The 21,160-nt window shown below is 32.6% G+C and overlaps 1 protein-coding gene across 1 annotated transcript in view; it reads left to right on the top strand.

Annotated features, from left to right (window-relative positions):
• The window catches only part of NAALADL2 (N-acetylated alpha-linked acidic dipeptidase like 2), a 971,471-nt gene that overhangs the window by 609,681 nt on the left and 340,630 nt on the right, over positions 1–21,160 (top strand). Inside the window, exons 7-9 of the mRNA XM_025377768.1 lie at positions 372–464; positions 3,744–3,949; positions 8,421–8,540. Coding sequence (XP_025233553.1) covers positions 372–464; positions 3,744–3,949; positions 8,421–8,540 — 419 coding nt within the window. The remainder of the gene's footprint in view (positions 1–371; positions 465–3,743; positions 3,950–8,420; positions 8,541–21,160) is intronic.

Here is a 21,160-nt window from a genome sequence, read left to right as displayed (position 1 = left end):
ATTTTAATCTATTTTTTTCCCTTTTTAAAAACATGAGTTGCCCACATCTCCTGAAGGTCTTCTGAATGCTCTCATAATGAACCCTCATTGTAGAACTGAATGTAAGGTTTAGAAGTGCCTATTTATGGCTCTGAGGTTCAAAGATGCTAGCAATTGTATCTTAGTCATCATTGCATAACAAGCACCTAAAATAGAATCTGTACAAAATATTGAATAAATATTTGTCAGAAAAAGTATAACTTTGGTTATCTGAGAACATTCAATTCTGTGGAATTCTTTTGCTGATGATACTGGATAAATAAATTTTAAGGTTTAAAAAATACAATAAAATATAAAGAAACAAAAGTCTTTAAATTTTTATTTTTTTTCAGAAGTAAGAGTCGTCAGTATGCAAGTTCAGACGGTGACAAAATTGAAAACAGTTACTAATGTTGTTGGATACGTAATGGGCTTGACATCTCCAGGTAAGTAGGGTTAAATATTTATAATCTACACTTTTTATGAAACTTTACAAGGAAATGCTCTGTAATAATTTAATATCATACTTAAATATCCTACTTTAGATGTAACTAGAAATTTGTCCCACTCTTAGAGTAGATAAATTTGAAACTGAGAAGTGGGTCTTCATTCTCTTTCCTACCATATCTCTTGCAAAATAAATCTTAGTGGGGGGAGAGAGAGAGAGAGGTGGGGGTGTCTCAGGATGGGATGAAACAAGAAACAGAGTTTAGATTTGGTAAACTGGCATGTTCTACAAAAGCCAAAGTTTTCTTTTTTTCTTATACTCACCATAACATCATTGAAAATTTTATTTTTATTAAGAAGACATTTTAAAGAATGATTTTTTTTTCCCTCTCTGCAGCCTCCACCTGCCGAGTTCAAGTGATTCTTGTGTCTCATCTTCTTGAGTAGCTTAGACTACAGGCACCCACCACCACACCCAGCTAATTTTTCATTTTTTATTTTTAGTAGAGACAGGGTTTCACCATGTTGGCCAGACTGGTCTTGCACTCCTATCCTCATGTGATCCACCCGCCTTGACCTCCCAAAGTGCTGGGATTACAGAGGTGAGCCAAGCGTGCCTGGCCAAGAAAGATTTTAGTTTTTAATGATGTGTTTTTTGTAAATACAAGTTTTGGTCTCCAAATTTAGTTGTCCAGTTTTAATCTACATCCCACTCTGTATCCTTGGTCCATTGTCAAATTTGTCAAATGTCTGCAAATGGTCACCTGCAGTTACTCAGGAGGCTGAGGCAGGAGAATCGCTTGAACCTGGGAGGCGGAGGTTGCAGTTAGCGGAGATTGTGCCACTGCTCTCCAGCCTGGGCAACAGAGAGAGACTCCATCTCAAAAACAAAAAAAAAAAAAAAAAATGGAATCTTCAGATATTATGTAGGCTAATTAAGAGATTAATAGCAATACTTCCAAACACATTGTAAGACTGAATCACATATTACTGCCTAATGTGCCTGTTATACAGTGTAGCATTTAATAATCTTTTTATTACACTTTTGCTACTTCTGTTGATTTGGGGACATTTACACAAGTTCTCCTTGGAGAATTATTCTTCTTCATGACTTTGGTAAAATCGGCCTAGTTGCTAGCTCAGAATTTTAAGATCAAGTTTTATAGCCTCCCAGTTTCTTGCTGGCCAACTCTTACAAAGTTCATGAAAGCCAGTTATTTTCTCTGATTTCTTTACAGGTACAATGTTGAACAACCTCTGATTATAGTTCTTTAAATACAAGATATAAATAAATTTGAAAATTGTTACTATTGAATTTCAACAAATTTCCATCATAAGGTTCTCTATTGAAGCACTAGAATATTTATCATCACTGATTCATTCACAAGTTGTTATTGGAAAACCCAGTTGTACAAATTATACTAGCTTTAGACTAAAGAAAATTCAATCTACAAAATATACTCCTGAAATTTAAAAAATCAATTTTACCATTAGTATTCTTCAGTGAATTATGCAAAGCTTCTGAAATGTTGCTTATTTGAATTTTACAAAAAATTGACTGTTTATTTACATGGCTTTGAAGATTAGAAAAAAATCATCAATTAGCTTTGTTTGTTAGATACGGTTTATTTAGAATGCAGACAATTCCAGGCAAAACTTTGAGACATTTATGGGAGATAAGTGAATAAATTATTGGGTTTTTAACATTTGTAGACACATTATCACACTATGTATACCATTAATTAAATCTTTTTTTTTTTTTTTTTTTGAGACTGAGTCTCGCTCTGTCACCTGGCTGTAGTGCAGTGGCATGATCTTGGCTCACTGCATCCTCCGCCTCCAAAGTTCAAACAATTCCCTGCCTCAGCCTCCCAAATAGCTGGAATTACAGGTGCCCACCACCACACCAGGCTAATTTTTGTATTTTTAGTAGAAACGAGGTTTCACCATCTTGGCCAAGCTGGTCTTGAACTCCTGACCTCGTGATCCACCTGTCTCGGCCTCCCAAAGTGCTGGGATTACAGGCGTGAGCCACCATGCCCGGTCCCATTAATTAAATCTGAATAAAATGTTGGCAAATTAAATCCATTGCTAATTCCTGTGTGGAAAACTAAAATATCTTCATACCGTGACATTTATTGTAAGGTAGCTTTTTGGTGTTATAAGTCAAAGGGTGATTCATTTATTCCACACATGTGTAAGACCTTCTTTGTGTTGAGCATTGTTCAAAGTGGCTTACAAAATAATGACTCCTAAAATTCAAAACAACTAAATGTAGGATGTACTGTTTGTTTTCCTACCTTAGAGATGAAAATACTAAGGCATCGAAAGTTGAAATAAGCTTTCCAAGGTCACACAACTAGTAACTTGCAAAGCCTGAATTCTAAACCAAGCAGGCTGGATTCAGGGTCTACACAATTTATCATCCAGTTTTGGGACATCTGGTAATAAAATGATATTCAATGAAGAAAAATTTTTGCATAGATATATGAGGATACTTGGTCAGATAAATTCAGATTTGTTATTATTACCAATAACATTCACTGACAACAAAATCAGAGGAAACTCTCGAGGGGCATTTTCAGCCTTATTATCGAAAATATTCAGTAATGTACATTGAATAGGCTACTTCCATGTGTTAGGAAGGCTCTCCTAATATTGTATCTAATAAATTTTAAATGATTGTATGAAATAAAATATGTAAAAGGCAACTTTTATAACAGTTGAATGACTTTTGATATTGGTGAATTTTATTTTATTTTTTCTTCTCAGGAAGGAGAAGGCCTACAATTATAAGTTGGAAGCTGTAATTAATTCCCTATGGAATTAATTTATTGCAGAATCCATACATGACTACCACATTTTTAATATTTAAAGCTACTGTATAAGTGCTTTCTTATATATATTAGTTTATTAATATTTACTGAGCATTCACACATTGTTTACAGGGCACTTCCCACTCTGAGTCTGGAAAAATGTTAGATAAGGGTTTCATTGTGGCCTATTTGTATGCTTCATTAATTAATATTCATGTTATAAAGGACAGTAATATGGATCTAAGCTTTGGATTCATAATTGGGTTCAGCAGCTGCCTCAGCTTTGATATATGCAGATGTGTGAATTAAGACAGTGGGCAAGAAAAATTAAAGTAGTCTTAATTATTAGAACAATTTTGCTTAATTATTGCTCAGTTGTGCAGTAGGATTATGTAAATGTCATTAAACTTATTGTTAAGGTTTACATTTTTTTAAATGGCTCTTGTCCCTTTCTATTTTCAGACCGGTATATCATAGTTGGCAGCCATCATCTCACTGCACACAGTTATAATGGACAAGAATGGGCCAGTAGTACTGCAATAATCACAGCGTTTATCCGTGCCTTGATGTCAAAAGTTAAGAGAGGGTGGAGACCAGACCGAACTATTGTTTTCTGTTCTTGGGGAGGAACAGCTTTTGGCAATATTGGCTCATATGAATGGGGAGAGGTAAAGCAGAATATACATTAATTACAGTGCTTTTCTTTTCTTTTCTTAGTTTGCTAAAGTAGACAAAGTAAAATTTTCAAGGCCAAGGGCAATAATGTGCTTCTCAACTAAAGTGTCCTATTGCCTAATTTGCTGAGATGGCTTATAAGAATAAGACAGAATTAGAGCTAGACCACAGCAAACTACATATGACCTTCAAATAGCTTATCCCTATTGTTACCAGACTTACAAACCCCGATACAGTCTAACACACAATAGTGTTTACCTTGTTGTTGTATTTCTCTTTAGAAAACAGGATGACAGGCATTGGACAAAAAAGGATCAGACGATACATATTATCTTTCTTTTTCTACACTTTCTAGGAATAATCTGGAATTAGGGAACAATCTCCTATATTAAATGTTTATTACCTTAGCATTACATTTTATCTATACAATATGGATCCTGAATGTAAAATACATTTTAAAATCCACTTTTTTCTCCTTCTTCCACTCCACCCTTTCACCCTTAACTCCCTACCTTTCGTTTCTTACCTGCCTATCTATTGCCTACCTACCTATCTAACCACCTTAGGAAACCTGTATCCAAATGAAATCTAGCATGCAATGAGGGGCAGTTAGAATACAACTGAAATATTGGAGAATTTAAGTCTCAAATGCTTCTGAAAGATCTGTGTCTCATAAATGCACTGTATTTTTAATGGAATATGATAACTGATAATTGGATTGATAGAAATTCTATTTACTTTTGTGATTTGTTTTAAAAAAGAGGTTCAATAGATATATGTAGACAAAAAACACTACATAATTTTACTAGGAAAGTAAGATAATTTAATACTATAGTTTTTTCACTACTTCAACTTTGAGGAGAAAAATGTAATAGGAAATTATTTTGCTACATTTTTATTTTTAATCACCCAAAAATGATAACATATCTATTAAATCAAAGAAAATATTTAAAAAGGTATAGAAAAGAACATAGCAAGTATCTTTTTTAATTTGAAGGAAGGAAAAGACTTAAAGATGAGAAAATTTTTTTCAGTGTAAAATTCATCCAGATTCACACATTGCAAATTGGAATGCTTTTCTGTATGCAAATGAGTGGTGTGTATGTTTGAGCCATATTCAAAAGAACTACTTCAAATGAAAAAATTCCTTTGCTTAAAGAATTTTTTTAAGTTGACACATTTGTAAGTAAGCTGGAAATGAAATAGATGAACCAACCTCTCAAACTCATATTCCAAATTACTTTAAAGATTGGTAAACAAGTTAAAGAACAGTTTAGGGAATATGTTTGTAATCTATACCATTTTTAATAAATCAGAAACAATTAATGTTTTAGTTTTCCTGTAACATTAAAGCACATATCTTTAAAATGTCTTAAAGATTCTTTTCAAATTCCAAAGATGTATTTTGCTATATCAAACTATATTTTAGGTCTTCTAGATACCTATCTAGTAACTTTCACAATTAATTTATGTTAATTCTAAATTAATACATATATTTCTGAACTATGTTTTGGAATAGGCTAGGCTTGTCTAAATTAATAGTTTCTAATGTAAACATCTGAAACCCCGATGGATGGGAAAATTTATTGTAAAATTTAGTTGAGCATCAGGCGTCAGAACCTGTAAGTTGAATCAATGTGGGCTTGCATGTGTGTCAGCAATAGTTTTTGTCAAAGTAAATTGATATTTTTGTGGTTAATACACATTCATTTTTAAGTTTTTGTGAAGTCATTGCACCTTTTAATAATTGTATATTTTCTTAGTCAATTATGCTAAAAATACAGCAACTACAATGTGGGAGTTCACAGGAAAAAAATTTTGTTAAAAAGGTTGTTCGTATTCAAGACAAGTACCAGTGTCTTTGAATGTTTATATATGTATTTACATTTGGCAACTCATTACACATTCATTTACTGGCATTTTAGCTGACTAGATGGGCAAAGACATATGAATAATGAACATGGTAAATAATATACATTTGATTATGGGCTTATGGAATATATTTTTATAATTTACTGTGTCTCACGAGATTGTTCAATGCAATTCATGAAGCCATTTTGTAAACATCCTGTTGAAGAGAAATTTAGAAAATTGCTAGTTGTCCTGTTTTGCCTACTCATGTCAAATGTACTCCTGAGAATGAAAGAGTTTATGTTAGATTGAAACTAATTATGCTTTAAATATATCCCCCTATGAAGGGGAGTGAGGAAAGCCCTTATTGACATATCACATTGCCCCATTTAATTATGCTTGCATAGAAACCTCTGGAAACCCACAGTTGTAGTTAAGAGGATTAGGTGATGTTGATCAATAAACTTAAAATGGAATCATAGACAGAATTATTAGAGAAATGATTAAATACTGATCTTGATCTTTGAGAAAAATTATAACATTTTGCTAAATAGGTTCTATGCTTTAAAAAGTACCATTTCTTCTGTGAAGAATCTTCATGTGTCAGAGGCTATTGTGGAAATATTATAGATATTAGAGTAAAAGAATTCATAGTTCAAATTCTCTTTACCATAGAACATGTCATTTTAGGCAAGATTAACTTCTCTAAGACTTGATTCCTCCAATGAGTCTACTAATGCCTATCTTACGAGGTTCTCATGAGAATTATATAGACTAACATATAGACAGTGTTTGTGTGGTAGTGTGCTAATAGAAGCTGATATTTCATAGCACTTAAGTAACAGATATTTTTGAACAATAATTATGGAGAAATTACTCAAGCTTAAAATTCATCATTTATGTGCACTTAAGATGTTTATTAATTTTAAATGATTGTATTTTCCACCCTCTTACAGAATTGAAATTCAACATAATTTCAATATGTTGAAATTATGAATTTTCAACATAAAATATGGATAACAGTGAAAATATGCAGGATTTATGTTTCCGTCCCGGGTTTCTTTTAGTTAGCATTGTATTCTCCAGTTCCATCCACGTTATCACAAAGGAGAGAAGTTTCTTGTTTTTCAAGGCTAAATTGTATTCCATTGTGTATATATAACACATTTTCTTTATCTACTCATCTGTAATAGAGTGTAGAATGGTGGTTTCGGCCTAGGGTATGGAGGGAATGGGGAGAAAATGGTCAACTTCTATTATGTATTGTGTGGTGTGGTGAATATACTTAGTAATAGAGTATTATACATTTCAAAATTGTTAAGTAAATTTTATGTGTTCTCATCACAAAAAAATGTTAATTATTTGGGGTGATGAATATGTTAACCAGCTTAATTTAATTATTCCATATTATATTCATAAATCATAACATCACTTTGTACTCCATAAAATTATACAATTTTAAGCCATTTACAATAAAAAAAAAAAAACAGGATGACATTATCAATTTGGCAGGTGTACGAGTCCTTGCAGTCTTTCATTTCATAGTATTAGAAGAAGAAAGATACTTTCCTAAGTTATGACATAATGTAATCTTTTAGGACATTTCTGTAGAACTGCCACCCACTATGATGATTATTTGTTAAATGCTTGCACAAAAAAGCAGGGAAATAACAGAAAGACTTAGTGGTCATTCTTAATAGGATCAGTGGTCTTCAATTTTGTGCGGTAAGGAGCAGAAGAGAAGTGGAAAACTATTCTATGGAATCATTCAGTGTTGCTTGTGTGCATGAAATTCATCAGGTTTTTTTTTTTTTTTTTTAAGGTAATATTTGCAAGATTACATTGTATTATGCCCCATTTTGCTCATAATACAGGGTTTATTTGTGCAGAGTAGCTCATTGCTTCAAAAGAGAAGGGCTGGTTTTATTCCTCACTGGAGTGCTTTATCTATACCTCTCCTCTCATTCAGTGACTCTAAAATTAAGTTGCATTCATACTCTGTAGTTGAATCCATATTACGTTAACCTTTGAAGAACATTTTCTGTTAAAATTTGACTTTGTCAGGAACATGCTTTAAAATATTTTATTATATGTTATGTCTAACTCATCATTCTTGTTTAAAATCCTTTTTATAATCTTGGTGTACACTATTAATAGTATAGGATCACTTTGAAGGTACTTATGGCCAAGCGCAGTGGCTCATGTCTTTAATCCCAGCACTTTGAGAGGCCGAGACGGGCGGATCACGAGGTCAGGAGATGGAGACCATCCTGGCTAACACGGTGAAACCCCGTCTCTACTAAAAATACAAAAAATTAGCCAGGCGTGGTGGCGGGCGCCTGTAGTCCCAGCTACTCGGGAGGCTGAGCCAGGAGAATGGCGTGAACCCGGGAGGCGGAGTTTGCAGTGAGCGGAGAGGGCACCACTGCACTCCAGCCTGGGCGACAGTGCCAGACTCTAGCTCAAAAATAAATAAATAATAAATAATAAATAATAATAAGGTAATTATGCAGTATAATAATTTTAAGTATGAATTGTTCATTATTCAGTATCTAACTAATAAAGTAGAATCTATTTGTTTGTGTTACAGATAGATCCTTTTTTTGATTTCAGGATTTCAAGAAGGTTCTTCAGAAAAATGTTGTGGCTTATATTAGCATCCACAGTCCCTTAAGGGGGAACTCTAGTCTACATCCTGTAGCATCACCATCTCTTCAGCAACTGGTAGTAGAGGTAAGATGAACCACTCTTGTATCAAATTATTATACAAAATTGCCCTTTTCTCTATATTTTGGCATTTCTTGATTTTTTCATTTGTTTTTAAAAATGCATCAAATGTTGTGTGTTTTAAGAAATGACCTATTGCTGACATTTTATCAATATACCGTAACTAATTTCTTATGTTCTGGAATTCTTCACTTGCTACTCTTTTATGGTCATAATTCTAGAATACATGAATCACACAGTTATAGAGAAGGTGTACAAAAATATATTTTTTAAAAAAATACGAATTTAGCTCTCAAATTCCCAATTCTGTAATCTTGACATTTTATGATAAACTTGGTTACTTTTGAATTTCTTCCCTTTCATTCATGTTTTACATAAATTTGAGAGCTGTCCTATCTTTACAACTGCTGTGTAGGCCCCCTGAGAGCAAGAATATAGTGATAACTAAATTTAAAAGATTTAGAAAATATTGTTTGAAAAAATACTTGTTGGAAAAGAAAGCATGTTTTCTTACTAATTACCCTAAAAAATCATATATTCTTTATGTTTCATTGGAGTTACTTATTTTCAAAAATATTTTGTTACTTCTCACCTAATTTAAAAAATTAGCAGAATAGTTTTTCCTGTTTATTAGTAGAGTTCACACTTTTATTTCTGCATTCTTATGAATTTCACTATAGATAAAATATGTGCTATTTCTCAGTATGAAAACAATCATACCACAACTTAGGAGTGGTTTCTTCTTAGCCTCAATGTCTCTATCTCTCCATATATATACACACACACACATATATATACACACACACACACACACACACATATACACACAGATATATATATGTGTGTGTGTGTGTGTGTATATAGGAACCAATCTTTCAGATGCCCACAGGACTTTTTAGGGAGTGATGCAGGAACTGAACTAGAAAAAGAGAGAGGTAATGAACAGAGTTTTGAATTAGCCATAATTTTTTATTGAAATGTAATGCAAACTAACATTTTACAACTTTCATAAAGTATTTTTTAGCTTAATAGTTTTTATTGGCATTTCCATATGTAGTACAATAAAGAAGACATTATGAAACGTGAAGTAGATAATTCTGTACATTTAAAATCAGTCAGGCCCCTGTGTGCATGCCCCAAATTATATCCATATCTGTAAGTTAATTTCTCCTGCTCTGTGTACTACTTTGAATTCCTTGACTCTTAGCTGCCTGGAAACCTTGCAAAAGCAAACAAGCCTCGGATGTCTCCCTTGGAAATTTGAGATATTTCTGAATGAGTGGATTATAAGGTAGAAGAAATGGTGACCTCAAGTATCCAGAAATAGAGGAGGGTTGGTTTAAAAATATGTCATTTTCTTATCGTGTGTTACAAGTTTTCTATTTTGAGAATCTTGAAAGATACTTAATCATTGAAATTAATGGGTAAATAGAAATAGATAATTATTAAGAAGTATTAAATCTACATAATCTTATTTCTGAGAATATAATGCTATTTAAAATATCTTTGCACATCTTATAACAGGACTAAAATATTTCAGTATCTAAACCTAATTATGTGAGAATACAGAATGGTTTCTCAATCATGAATGATGATTGATGATTCACAAATGACATACATGTCAACATGTACCTCACTTTTTGGAAGAGGAATCTTTTCTGTCCTATAATTGAAAATGTTTACACACTAACAAATCTAAAAATGAACTGGAATGTGTATAGAAAATATTTTTTTTCCGTTGAGATCGTGTGTGTGTGTGTGTGTGTGTGTGTATTCATGCTTCATATGACAATTTAGAAGGTTAGGAATATCACAACTTCAAGCAAAGGATAGCATTATGTAATTTCAAACAACGGGGATTACTTACATATACCTAATTTTATGGAATGAATGTATATGATAACAAGATATATTCTCATACAAAAATTTAATATCACATTTTTTAAAATTATAAATTTTCAAAACTCTCAAATATATAAACGTTTATACATTTTATAAACACTCAAATATATAAATGTTAAGAGATATGAGGAAAACAAAACTTTACAGTAATTTACATGATTTAATTAAAACAATTTACCGGCCGAGCGTGGTGGCTTATGCCTGTAATCCCAGCACTTTGGGAGGCCGAGGCGGGCGGATCACGAGGTCAGGAAATCGCGACCATCCTGGCTAACGCGGTGAAACTCCGTCTCTACTAAAAAAAATACAAAAATATTAGCCAGGCGTGGTGGCGGGCGCCTGTAGTCTCAGCTACTCCGGAGGCGGAGGCAGGAGAATGGTGTGAACTCGGGAGGCGGAGTTTTCAGTGAGCCAGGGTTTTCAGTGAGCCGGGGTTTTCAGTGAGCGAGCCGAGATCATGCCACTGCACTCTAGCCTGAACGACAGAGCGATACTCCGTCTCAAATAAAAAAAAAAAAAAAAAACCAGAAACAAACAACAACAACAAAAAATTTACCACTAGTAAAATTTAAAAGAAATATTTAAAATGTTTCTTTCAAATATAAAATAACTAAAATGATAACATCCAGAACATATATAACCTCACTTCCAATACTGAAGATTTTATCAACGATTAAGGACAAAGGTATTTCATTACTTTGTTTAGATTTATTTTTCTTTGAGTATCCACACAGTAGTGGGATTGCTGTATTGAATTATATTTACCGTTAGTTCTTTTAGGAATCTCCATACTGTTTTCCATACAGGTGGTACTAATTTACATTCCCACCAACAGCATATAAGCATTCCCTTTTCACTATATCTATGCCAATATCTACTTTTTTAGCTTTTTAATATTGGCCATTGCGGCTGGGGTAAGGTGGTATCTCATTGTGGTTTTTTTATTTGCATTTTTCTGATGATTTGTGAAAAAAGCATATTGACTAAATTGTAAATGACACAAGACTGTATAGAATATCTAATCCTTTGTATAGCAATATGTAGATTACAAAATATTTGATCAAGTTCATATGATAGATTTAAACATATAAGGTGAAATCTTTAAAGTATTAGTATCAAATACTGCATTTAATTTTTTAGAAGCTAAATACATATAGGATCTTTTAATACAAATGCCTTCATGCAAAGTAGATTATGAAATTAAAGATAAGATTTATCTCCAAATAATAGTTTTATTATTTTATTTTATTTTATTTTATTTTATTTTATTTATTTTGAGATGGAGTTTCGCTCTTGTTGCCCAGGCTAGAGTGCAATGGCGCAACCTCTGCTCACTGTAGCCTCTGCCTCCTAGGTGGAAGCAATTCTCCTGCCTCAGCCTGCAGAGTAGCTGGGATTACAGGCATGTGCCACTATGCTCAGCTAATTTTATATTTTTAGTAGAGACAGGGTTTCTCCATGTTGGTCAAGCTGGTCTCGAACTCCCGACCTCAGGTGATCCACCTGCCTTGGTCTCCCAAAGTGCTGGGATTACAGGCCTGAGCCGCTGCTTTCGGCCCAAATAATAGTTTTAAAAATAAGATGCAGAACAAACACATATGCACCTCTCCCTCTATGTTGCTGTTCTGCTCTTAGTTTTCAAAATCATCTTTTCTAGATCACAGAATGTATTGATTTTGCCTTTAGAAAAAGAGAATTTGATCATCCATATATTAGGCAGTGTTCTGTAAGTCTTAAAATAGCAATGAAATTTCTAACAGGTTATTTTGGGAAAACCTGCAGCATTTGCACATATGAAAGTAGTCCATCTAGCCATATTCTATTTAAATGTTGCTTTTGCAGCACCTGACAGAAACTGGCAAACCTGATTAAAACTAAATAATTATATCAGTATTGTAAAACTTTGCAGGGGATAGACAGTGTTTTGTTTTGTTTTTTTAAATTTTAATTTAATTTAATTTTAGAGACTGAGTCTTACTTTGTCACCCAGGCTGGAATGCAAGTGGCATGATCATAGCTCCCTGTAACCTTAAACACCTGAGCTAAAGCAATCCAACGCCCTCAGCCTCCCGGGTAGCTAATCCTATAAGCAGGCACCACCATGCCCAGCTAACTTTTTAAAAAACAGTTTGTAGAGATGGGGGTCTTGCTGTGTTGCCCAGACTTGTCTCAAACTCCTGGCCTCGAGTGATCCTCCTGCCTTGGCTTCTCAAAGTGCTGGGATTACTACCGTGAGCCACCGCATTCAGCCAAATGTTGTTGTTGTAGCTGTAGTTGTTATTGTTGTTAAGTCTCTGAAAAAGTAGCAAAGATATTTTTGTAGTTTCTTCTTTAATTTCATGTTTTACTTTTTCTATAAACAAAGCACCACAAAATGCATACATATATCTCAAGTCAACTACATTCGTTGGAGTTTTTGAGCTCCAAAATGGACTATAGTATTATTTCTTCATTGTGAATATCCCATTTGTTGCAAAGTCTACTGATGTGCTAAATATTTAAAGAGAACCCAAACTGTGCACAACATTGCTTTAAGTGTTGTAGGGCACACAATAAGCAGATGAAATGCCCCTGTTTCCCAGGAGCTTATAATTTTACCAAGAACTTCAGATGTGCATAAATAGCTAAGATATAAGAGTGAGTATGATATGTGCTATCCTAGAATTCACAGGAATGGGAAAATATGATTGGTTTAATTTGGAAACATGCATTACATAACAGTGGCAAAAAACTGAATGGACTCAGAATCTTAAACAAATTAGCCATCTGTGCTTTCAAACCTCAATCTTTCAATCAAGTAAAAAACAAACAAACAAACAAAAACCAGTATTTCTCTTCAAGTCACAAGAAATAATGCCCATTCCCATTTTCTTGCTCAATTGAGTGCAAAGTTGTTATGCTTCTGCTCTTTTCTTCTTGTGTGAGGGCTGCTAAAATGCCACAACTTTGTCAACTGAGGTACTTATACAGTTACTTCTGTGCTGTTTTACCTTCTGCCTGACCATGCCACAATTCTTTGGGGTACAAAAACAATACATGTCTGACATTTTTGCTTGAGTGACTGAGATATTTATTAATTTTTTCTTGACTTTATGTTTACATATTCTGTAATAATAAAAATAACAATTAAATCTTGTAATAAATCTAAATTAAACCTTGTTATACCCTAGAGCTTGCACAAGCTCTTGGGTAAATCAATAGATATTTCCATGAAACAATACCACTAGGCTACGATTTTAATATTTGAAAGGATTTCCTCAGATCAGGCATCAGAGAAAAGGCCCCAATCATCTTTCTGGGGACAAACACCAAAACATTGGGAGCCATATTGAAACTTGACCACTTGCTGAGAAACAAACAGCAGATAGGTTACCAAATCCAGAATCCTATAAAATAGCTTAGAACTTTACAGATGTTTCTTGAATTTCTTTCAGTGTGTATATAAATCAATATATAAATATATCATCAAGCATCTTTTAGAACAGATGTTACTACTTTTCTAAATCTCTTCCAATGCTTTCGAACCTGACTTTTTATTGACTGCATTAACGCCTCATAGTTGAATTTTAGACTAAAATCAATTCAGAATGATGATATTTAGCATATTAATTTCCCAAAGAATTATAGAACTTCTTTATTTTGTAATTGAAAGCCTATAACTTTATTTGGAAAATACCCGCATATTTTACTTTTTAGAGCTTTTGAAAGGGGAAAAGGCCAAATGAATTAAAGTCCTAACCAGAAATAGCTTAATTTACTGTACCTTTGTTCCCTTTGTTTATATTTTTGCTCTCATCTTGTTACTTCATTTTCATATTTATGTGTTTGTTATTCCAACTTTAACCAAAGACTTCTATCTGCTACTGGATTTCCATAATATGCTTTTGCATATACAGGTAGTTACAAATAGTCACTGTGCAAAAAATGTGGAAAACAATGTGAGATGAACAGTCCATGTGTTGCTCTGGGTTTGGATGGCATTACTGCCTCAATAGAGCCATTCAAGGGTTTTTATTTTTTGTTGTTTCATTTTATAGTGTTTCACTGGTGACACAATTTAGACTTATTTTTTCCAAACACTCTTTTTTTGGTTACTTGCAACTTTTTTTTTCCACAAGAATTGTTGACCGAATATATAGTAGCAGATTACAGAAGGTATGGTGGTAAAATAAAAATAGCTGTCTTCTCACTCTGCTCTTGACAATTTAATTCAGTACTGAAACAAAGCTTAATTTCTCTTCTGCTTGCTGTAGGATATAACAGTACAACTGACGTTGAAACATTCTGTAAATTTGTCTTTCATGACACATGACATAGATTCTTTGGGCTTTTGTTTATATATTTTTGTTTTGTTTAGTTTTTAATGAGAGAAATTCTATTTTCTTATTCACCATGAACTGAAATTCTTTTCTTCGGGTGCTCCTTAATTTATCTTCCTTTCTGTTGATGTTTTTACTTCTAGTCAACAGAAGTGACCATAAAGACTAATTAACTGATTTAAAACCCTTCTTTTCACTGCTTTACCACTTCGATAAAGTTTCACACTTAAAATTGTGATTCTATTGGCAGGTTTATCTATCTCCTAAGTTTACAAGGTTTTGCTTTGTGTTAAAACCAATGCATCTCTTCAGTTTATTACTGTTTTACAAGGCTTTCTGTTCAGTATATACTGACAATATGTAAATCCCTTTTTATTTAGATTTAGATAACAAGAGAAGTCTTAGTGAGATTCTGCTTAAAACTCCAAATTTCAGAAGACAGCTGATTTATATATTTGAACTATGTAACCGAAAAGAAATCCAAACAATTTAAATCTTGAAATACTAACTCATTTAGCTTGAACACAGCCATACCATCATAATTAATACCACATTGTTAAAATGGCTTAAGCTGAGTTATTTTGTCTGTAATTTTTTGATTGATATACTGGACACAGGCCTCTTCCGGACTTGAAAGAATGACTGTTTATTCAGGACAGATATTAGTGAATCACTACTGTTGGGAAGTTAGATAAAATTCTGTAATAGCATCGTTAATGCCGTATAGTACACTTTTCCATTTAAAACATGAAACTTACTCTGATAAATTGTTGCTTTATTCCCCCCCTTAAACACTAAACAAGTCTTACATGTTTTGGTTAAAAACCTATCACTAATGCTATCAGTTAATAATTTACATAACACTACAGTAGTGATATTCGTTCTTATGACATATGACATTTTATATGGTAATTTAATGACTAATGAAATAGATTTAAACAGTTTTATGCTGAACAAAGAAATAACCCTCTCAATAATAAGTACTGGGGTTATTTTAGTATCTGTTGTTACGTACTTATCTTTGATAAATTGTGTAAATTGTGGATTCTTGGTTTTTGCCATTTCTCTTTTTAAGTTGTAACTTGATTAAACAATTTTGTATTTGAATGGTTTGCTTGAATCTTTGACAAAATAATTTTGTTCAATGAAAGAAAAGCTAATCAATATAATAATAGTGTTAAATAAATGGTTAAACAAACAAATATACCAATGAACTTGCTTTAAACAAGCAATTCCCAGTGTGCCTTATGAAAGGTATACAAAGTAGAACCTTCAGTAGGTTACCTTGCATTATAAACATCCAAAGCTAAATAGAACATGCAGCCTTTTCCAAGCTTGTTCTATTCTGGAACATTTTCCTTCAGACATCTTGTGAAAAATGGCCACAGGAATGCTGCTTTAAACAAACCCTATAGTATTTAAAATATGAAATTGTACAAAAACTAAGTATGTTTCCAATATCTTCACTTTGATAATGAATTTTTCAAATGTCAAGATCCACAATTTGCATTTTTCAGTGCAAATACACTTTTTCAGAAGCACAACTCAATATACAGTGCTGATAAGACTTGAAGGCACTGATTACTCCTTCCCTTTGATCTGTAATTTCACCTGCAAATGTATAGCCTTAAGTGTCCTATAACCTGACATGAATCTCTCCATAGTTACTACTACTAACTGTAGTTTTAGTTGCAAAATTATAACTTTAAGGTGAGAATTATAAAAGAAATCGAACAGCAGAACATTGAGCTATTTTAACCCTGAAAAAACAGTTCTCCTAAGGGCCATGAATAGTAATTTTATGTGTGTCTTCACGATTTACAGAAACAATTTCAATTCAGCCTAAGGAAGAATTCTCAAATAGGAAGAATTACCTTCAGGTGCTCAAACACTGCATTGATGTTGGGAAGAGGAAGTGAATATTTTTATGGATGAACACTTTAGTCAATATTTATTTATAGAGTAATTCATTTGTAAATTCATCTTTTATTTGTGTTTGTTTGTTTGTTTAGTCTTTATAATATATAAAAGAGCCTATAATTTATTTCTAGGTGCCTCTGATTTCTAGGCTAAGAGCTTTCATATTTATAGTTTATTTAACTATATTGTGCCTTAACAAATTCTGGCTCTAAATCTGCAAGCCATATATGATAAACACTGGTGAAATACAAGAAACCATGAAAATTTTAGGTCCAGTGTTAATGTTTACAACTCTTTTCTGAGACTGTGTAACCACATAAACATAGCACATTGTTGTAGACATATATCAATGGCAACCATCTCATTCACAAGCAACTCTAACTCATTTATCTTCAGTAATCAATGGTAACTCCAGAAGGAGTTTAAGATGGCAGTAGCCTGGATTGAAATAGACATGATCTAGTGAGGTTTAAGGAGAAAAATCTATTTTAGAATCATAGCATCTAAAGTAGTATTCTATTCCACAGCACCCTTTTTCAAGTAAAGTAATCCAGAATTATTTACTTTGAAATTTCAGAATCTAAATGAAAGGTATTAATTTATCCATTATGTTTTACATAAAGTTGTCAACCTTGAAATAAAATAGTTTTTTTACAGCTTTATGCAGCCTTCTAAAATATTAAGCAGATTTCAGTAATATTCAGTAGGTAATCATAGGATCCGAAAATAATAAGGCATTGTACAATCCCTAAATAAGGTGGGCTGCTGCTCTAGTTTGATAAAGATTCACAAGGGTGATTGACATTTTCACTTTAACCTAGAATTTAAATAAAAGAACTATGTATATTAGAAAATAGCTCCTTGAGAGCTAATATAGCTCCTTTTATTATCTTATCCTGCTCTTTGTAAAAGTATATAAACTATACATGGGCAAAAAGAAAAACATAATTCATCAACTATAATTTTACTATCCAGAGAGAAACACTGAGAACATTTTTCTTTGTGTAATACATGCAGATTATCTTCTTACCTAAAGGGAAATGTGATCTGCAGTTTTTTCCTTTTAAAATTCTACGAGTAGCTGCTATTTTTTAAAAAAATCATGTATTATCATTGGTACATAAGTGAATGTAGATGAACGATATATGGGAATTCACTGTAATATACTTATAACTCCTTTGTAGATTTGAATTCTTTTTGAAAATAAAAATGGCCTATTAGTATATGTGTATTATTTTATTGTATAGCTATATCGCCTTTATGAACCAATTGATTTTCTTTAACATTTATATACATTTCAAAGATTTCTTTGTAATTTACTAACAATGCCACTAAGTATGTATATATAGTTGTGTCTACATACTCTTTTCCTTTTTCAATTAGAAAGCTTGGGGATCCAAAAGCTACTGCTTCAAATGTTGACTCTAGGACCACAGCACCATAAATTGATAGGTATTTGGAGCAACTTCACTCATGATGGTGTAAAATGGTGCCATCACTTGAAAAAATGGTTTGAATATTTTTTATAAAGATAAACATATATCAGTCATATGACTCAACAGTCACAAGTCTAGGTATTTATCCAAGAGAAATGAAAATACATTATACAACAACACACACAAGCATGTTCATGACAGCTTTATTCATAGTAGCCCAAACAACCTAAATGTCTATCAGGAGGAAAACAGATAAATTTTCCGTGGTTTACTCACGTAATGAAATACTACCTAGCAATAAAAAAAAAAAAAAAAAAAGCATAGTCTATTGGCAGATACAGCATCATGGGTTAATCGCAAAACATTGTGACTTGCAAAAGAATCTAGACACAAAACTACATATTATACAATTACATTTATGAAAAGTCCTAGAACTAACCTATGGTAAAAGAAATTGGTGTGTACTTCTGGACTGGAGTGCCATTAGATATAAACTTTAATACATGTATATTCAGTGTATCTCCAGAAAAAAAAAAATCATCTTTCAAAAGTTCCAGCTCATGCTTAAAGACACAAAAACTTACCATTGCACTGAGGCGAAGCTTACAGTATTATTGGGAAAAAAATATTAAAAGTTATTCACTTTTCAATAAAAAAAAAAATTAGAGAAACTAAAATATATTTATCTAAGGGACACATATTAGCCAACATCTAGAAAAATCTCAGCATGAATGTTAAAGTAATCATTAGATTCCAAGTCTACTAAAATTACTATAATTTTATATTCAGTGAATTCTTCAGTTTGCACAGAAGGCTCCTTAAATCTGAAGTTTTCAAGAGGCTGCTGTTGATTGTTAAATTTCCAGTGACCAAATGTATCTCACAAGATAAAATCACATAAATTGTTAGCTTCGAATATGGAACCATAGACTGCAGATGTAGAGTTTATTTTGCCAAAAACTTTTTAAGTGACTAAAGCCATGGTTTATGGTATGGTCTTTTAATCTGTCAATGTCTTTAAAAGCACTCATTATAACAATATACCTTCCAGCTCCCTTTGAGAAAATCTTTCATCATGACATGTAAGTTATCATTTGGATATGTTCAGAAATATCTTCTCAAAAGATCTTTTCATCATGTTTACAATTCACACAGATTTCTAAACGATAGTTTTTCGTACAGACCCACTGCTTCATTAAAAGTACTTAATTCATGTCTGTGTTTTAACTAACCTACGAATTTTGTTTAAATTATCTCTCCCCTTCAGCTTACAAAATAATAGTAAATTTAGGACACATCTGGATAATACTCTGATATCGGTCTGGAAATTCTATGAGGAAAGGATAGTAGAGATTTAACATAATCTTTTGGGATAAACACCTGAAACTTTTACTTATTTTCTGGATCTTTAGTAATTTCCTTAAACATTTTACTAGATGTGGGGAATTAGTTTTTATTTATAAGTGTCCTATCTGCTCATTCCAACAACGTCTTTTGGACAGGAGCACCCAGTTAATTGAGTCCACTACATTCAAATAAACATACCTGTTCCTTAAAATAAACGTACCTGAATAAAAAGTCTGAATTTCGCAAATGCACAAAATCACTACTTGAGAAATAAACCTACCTAGGGAATGGTACTAGTTTAGCAAAACTTTTATGTATCAAGTTGCTGTGTTATATATAATAACATGTATTTTCAACCTCTGTAGCCTAATAATTGCATCTTATTCTATTGAAGATATGTACAGGAAGTGTATGGAGATATGTTGGGGGAAGAAAGAGTAATTAAGTCTTTAGAAAGCATGCACATAGTAAGCTCTATGCCAGGCATGATTGCAGATTATGCATCAATGCAGATTTAATTGCAATTGACTTTACTTTTTGGCTTTTTTTTTTTTTTAACTTTCCTTTTCTCCTTTTCCTGATCCTTTAAACATCTTTTTTTTTTTTTTCCTGGCTTCTTTACTAATCTTTTTTTCTTATTTTTCTATTTATTTTTCTTCCTTTCAAAGTACTTAACAATCAAGTGTTTGCACCTATTATGTCTCCTAATCTATCATTAATTTTTTTGCACTCCTATTAATATATTTTTTTATAACTGAATTTGACCTCAAGTCAGCCATGCTCAGGGCTAGAGCTTCAATAATGTTTGGTTTTCATAGTCATCTCAAAGGAATGCATTTGGTGTTTCAGGACTAGGTTGCAGAGGACCATTGATTCAAACGCAGATGTCCCATGTTGAGAGCAATAGGCTGCTGGTTACTGGTTTGGGGAAGAAATAATTGAATGTGTGCTTCGGTGATTGAAAGTCTCAGCATTGGGTACTGAAAGCAGTGCAGACATTTTACTGAGAAGAATAGAAGGGAAAATAAGTATTAGTTTGATGCAAAAGTAATTGCTGGTTTTGCCATTACTAATATTTATTGAGCATGTGCACCCCAGGTCCTATACTAAATACATGTTTATATATTATTGATTATTGTTTTCTGGAAGCAAGCTTACCTCACATTTTTAAAGCAGCTGGTCCTGGAAGCAGAGTAAAGTTATGACCAACTGAATCTCTTAGTCAAACAGATAACTAAAGAGCAACACAGTTTAGTAGAAGGACCACTTTGGGCAAGGGCTGAAATTAAAAGAAAAAAAAAAGAAACAGATAAATACTATTTGCCATGAATAGTGTACCCAGGTGCACCAAGAGTAAAATGTTTCCTCTTACTACAAAAGTTTATCTGTTAGGAAAACACATTTAGAAAAAAATTGATTAGTTACTTTTATAAAATACACATATTTGTGAAAACAGTTCACAGTTTTATTTGATCAACATTGTAATCAGTACTTTCGAGTCACTGAAAATATGTATTTTTGAAAGTATCTCTTATAAGAAGTAATTATTTGCAAATGCTATGCAAGTAACATAAATCATGTTTACAAGATACCTTTTAATCATGTTATAAAATTGCTGTCATCACAGTTAAAATGCCACTGCATTGATATTGTGTGTTTCAAACTAAGGATGCTATGTAGTCATTTACTGTTGCCGTTTATT

This window comes from Theropithecus gelada, chromosome 2 (genome assembly GCF_003255815.1).
Source record: "Theropithecus gelada isolate Dixy chromosome 2, Tgel_1.0, whole genome shotgun sequence".
Taxonomy (NCBI): Eukaryota; Metazoa; Chordata; class Mammalia; order Primates; family Cercopithecidae; genus Theropithecus; species Theropithecus gelada.
Note: the sequence above shows the minus strand (reverse complement) of the source record. Positions and strands in the feature narration are given on the sequence as shown.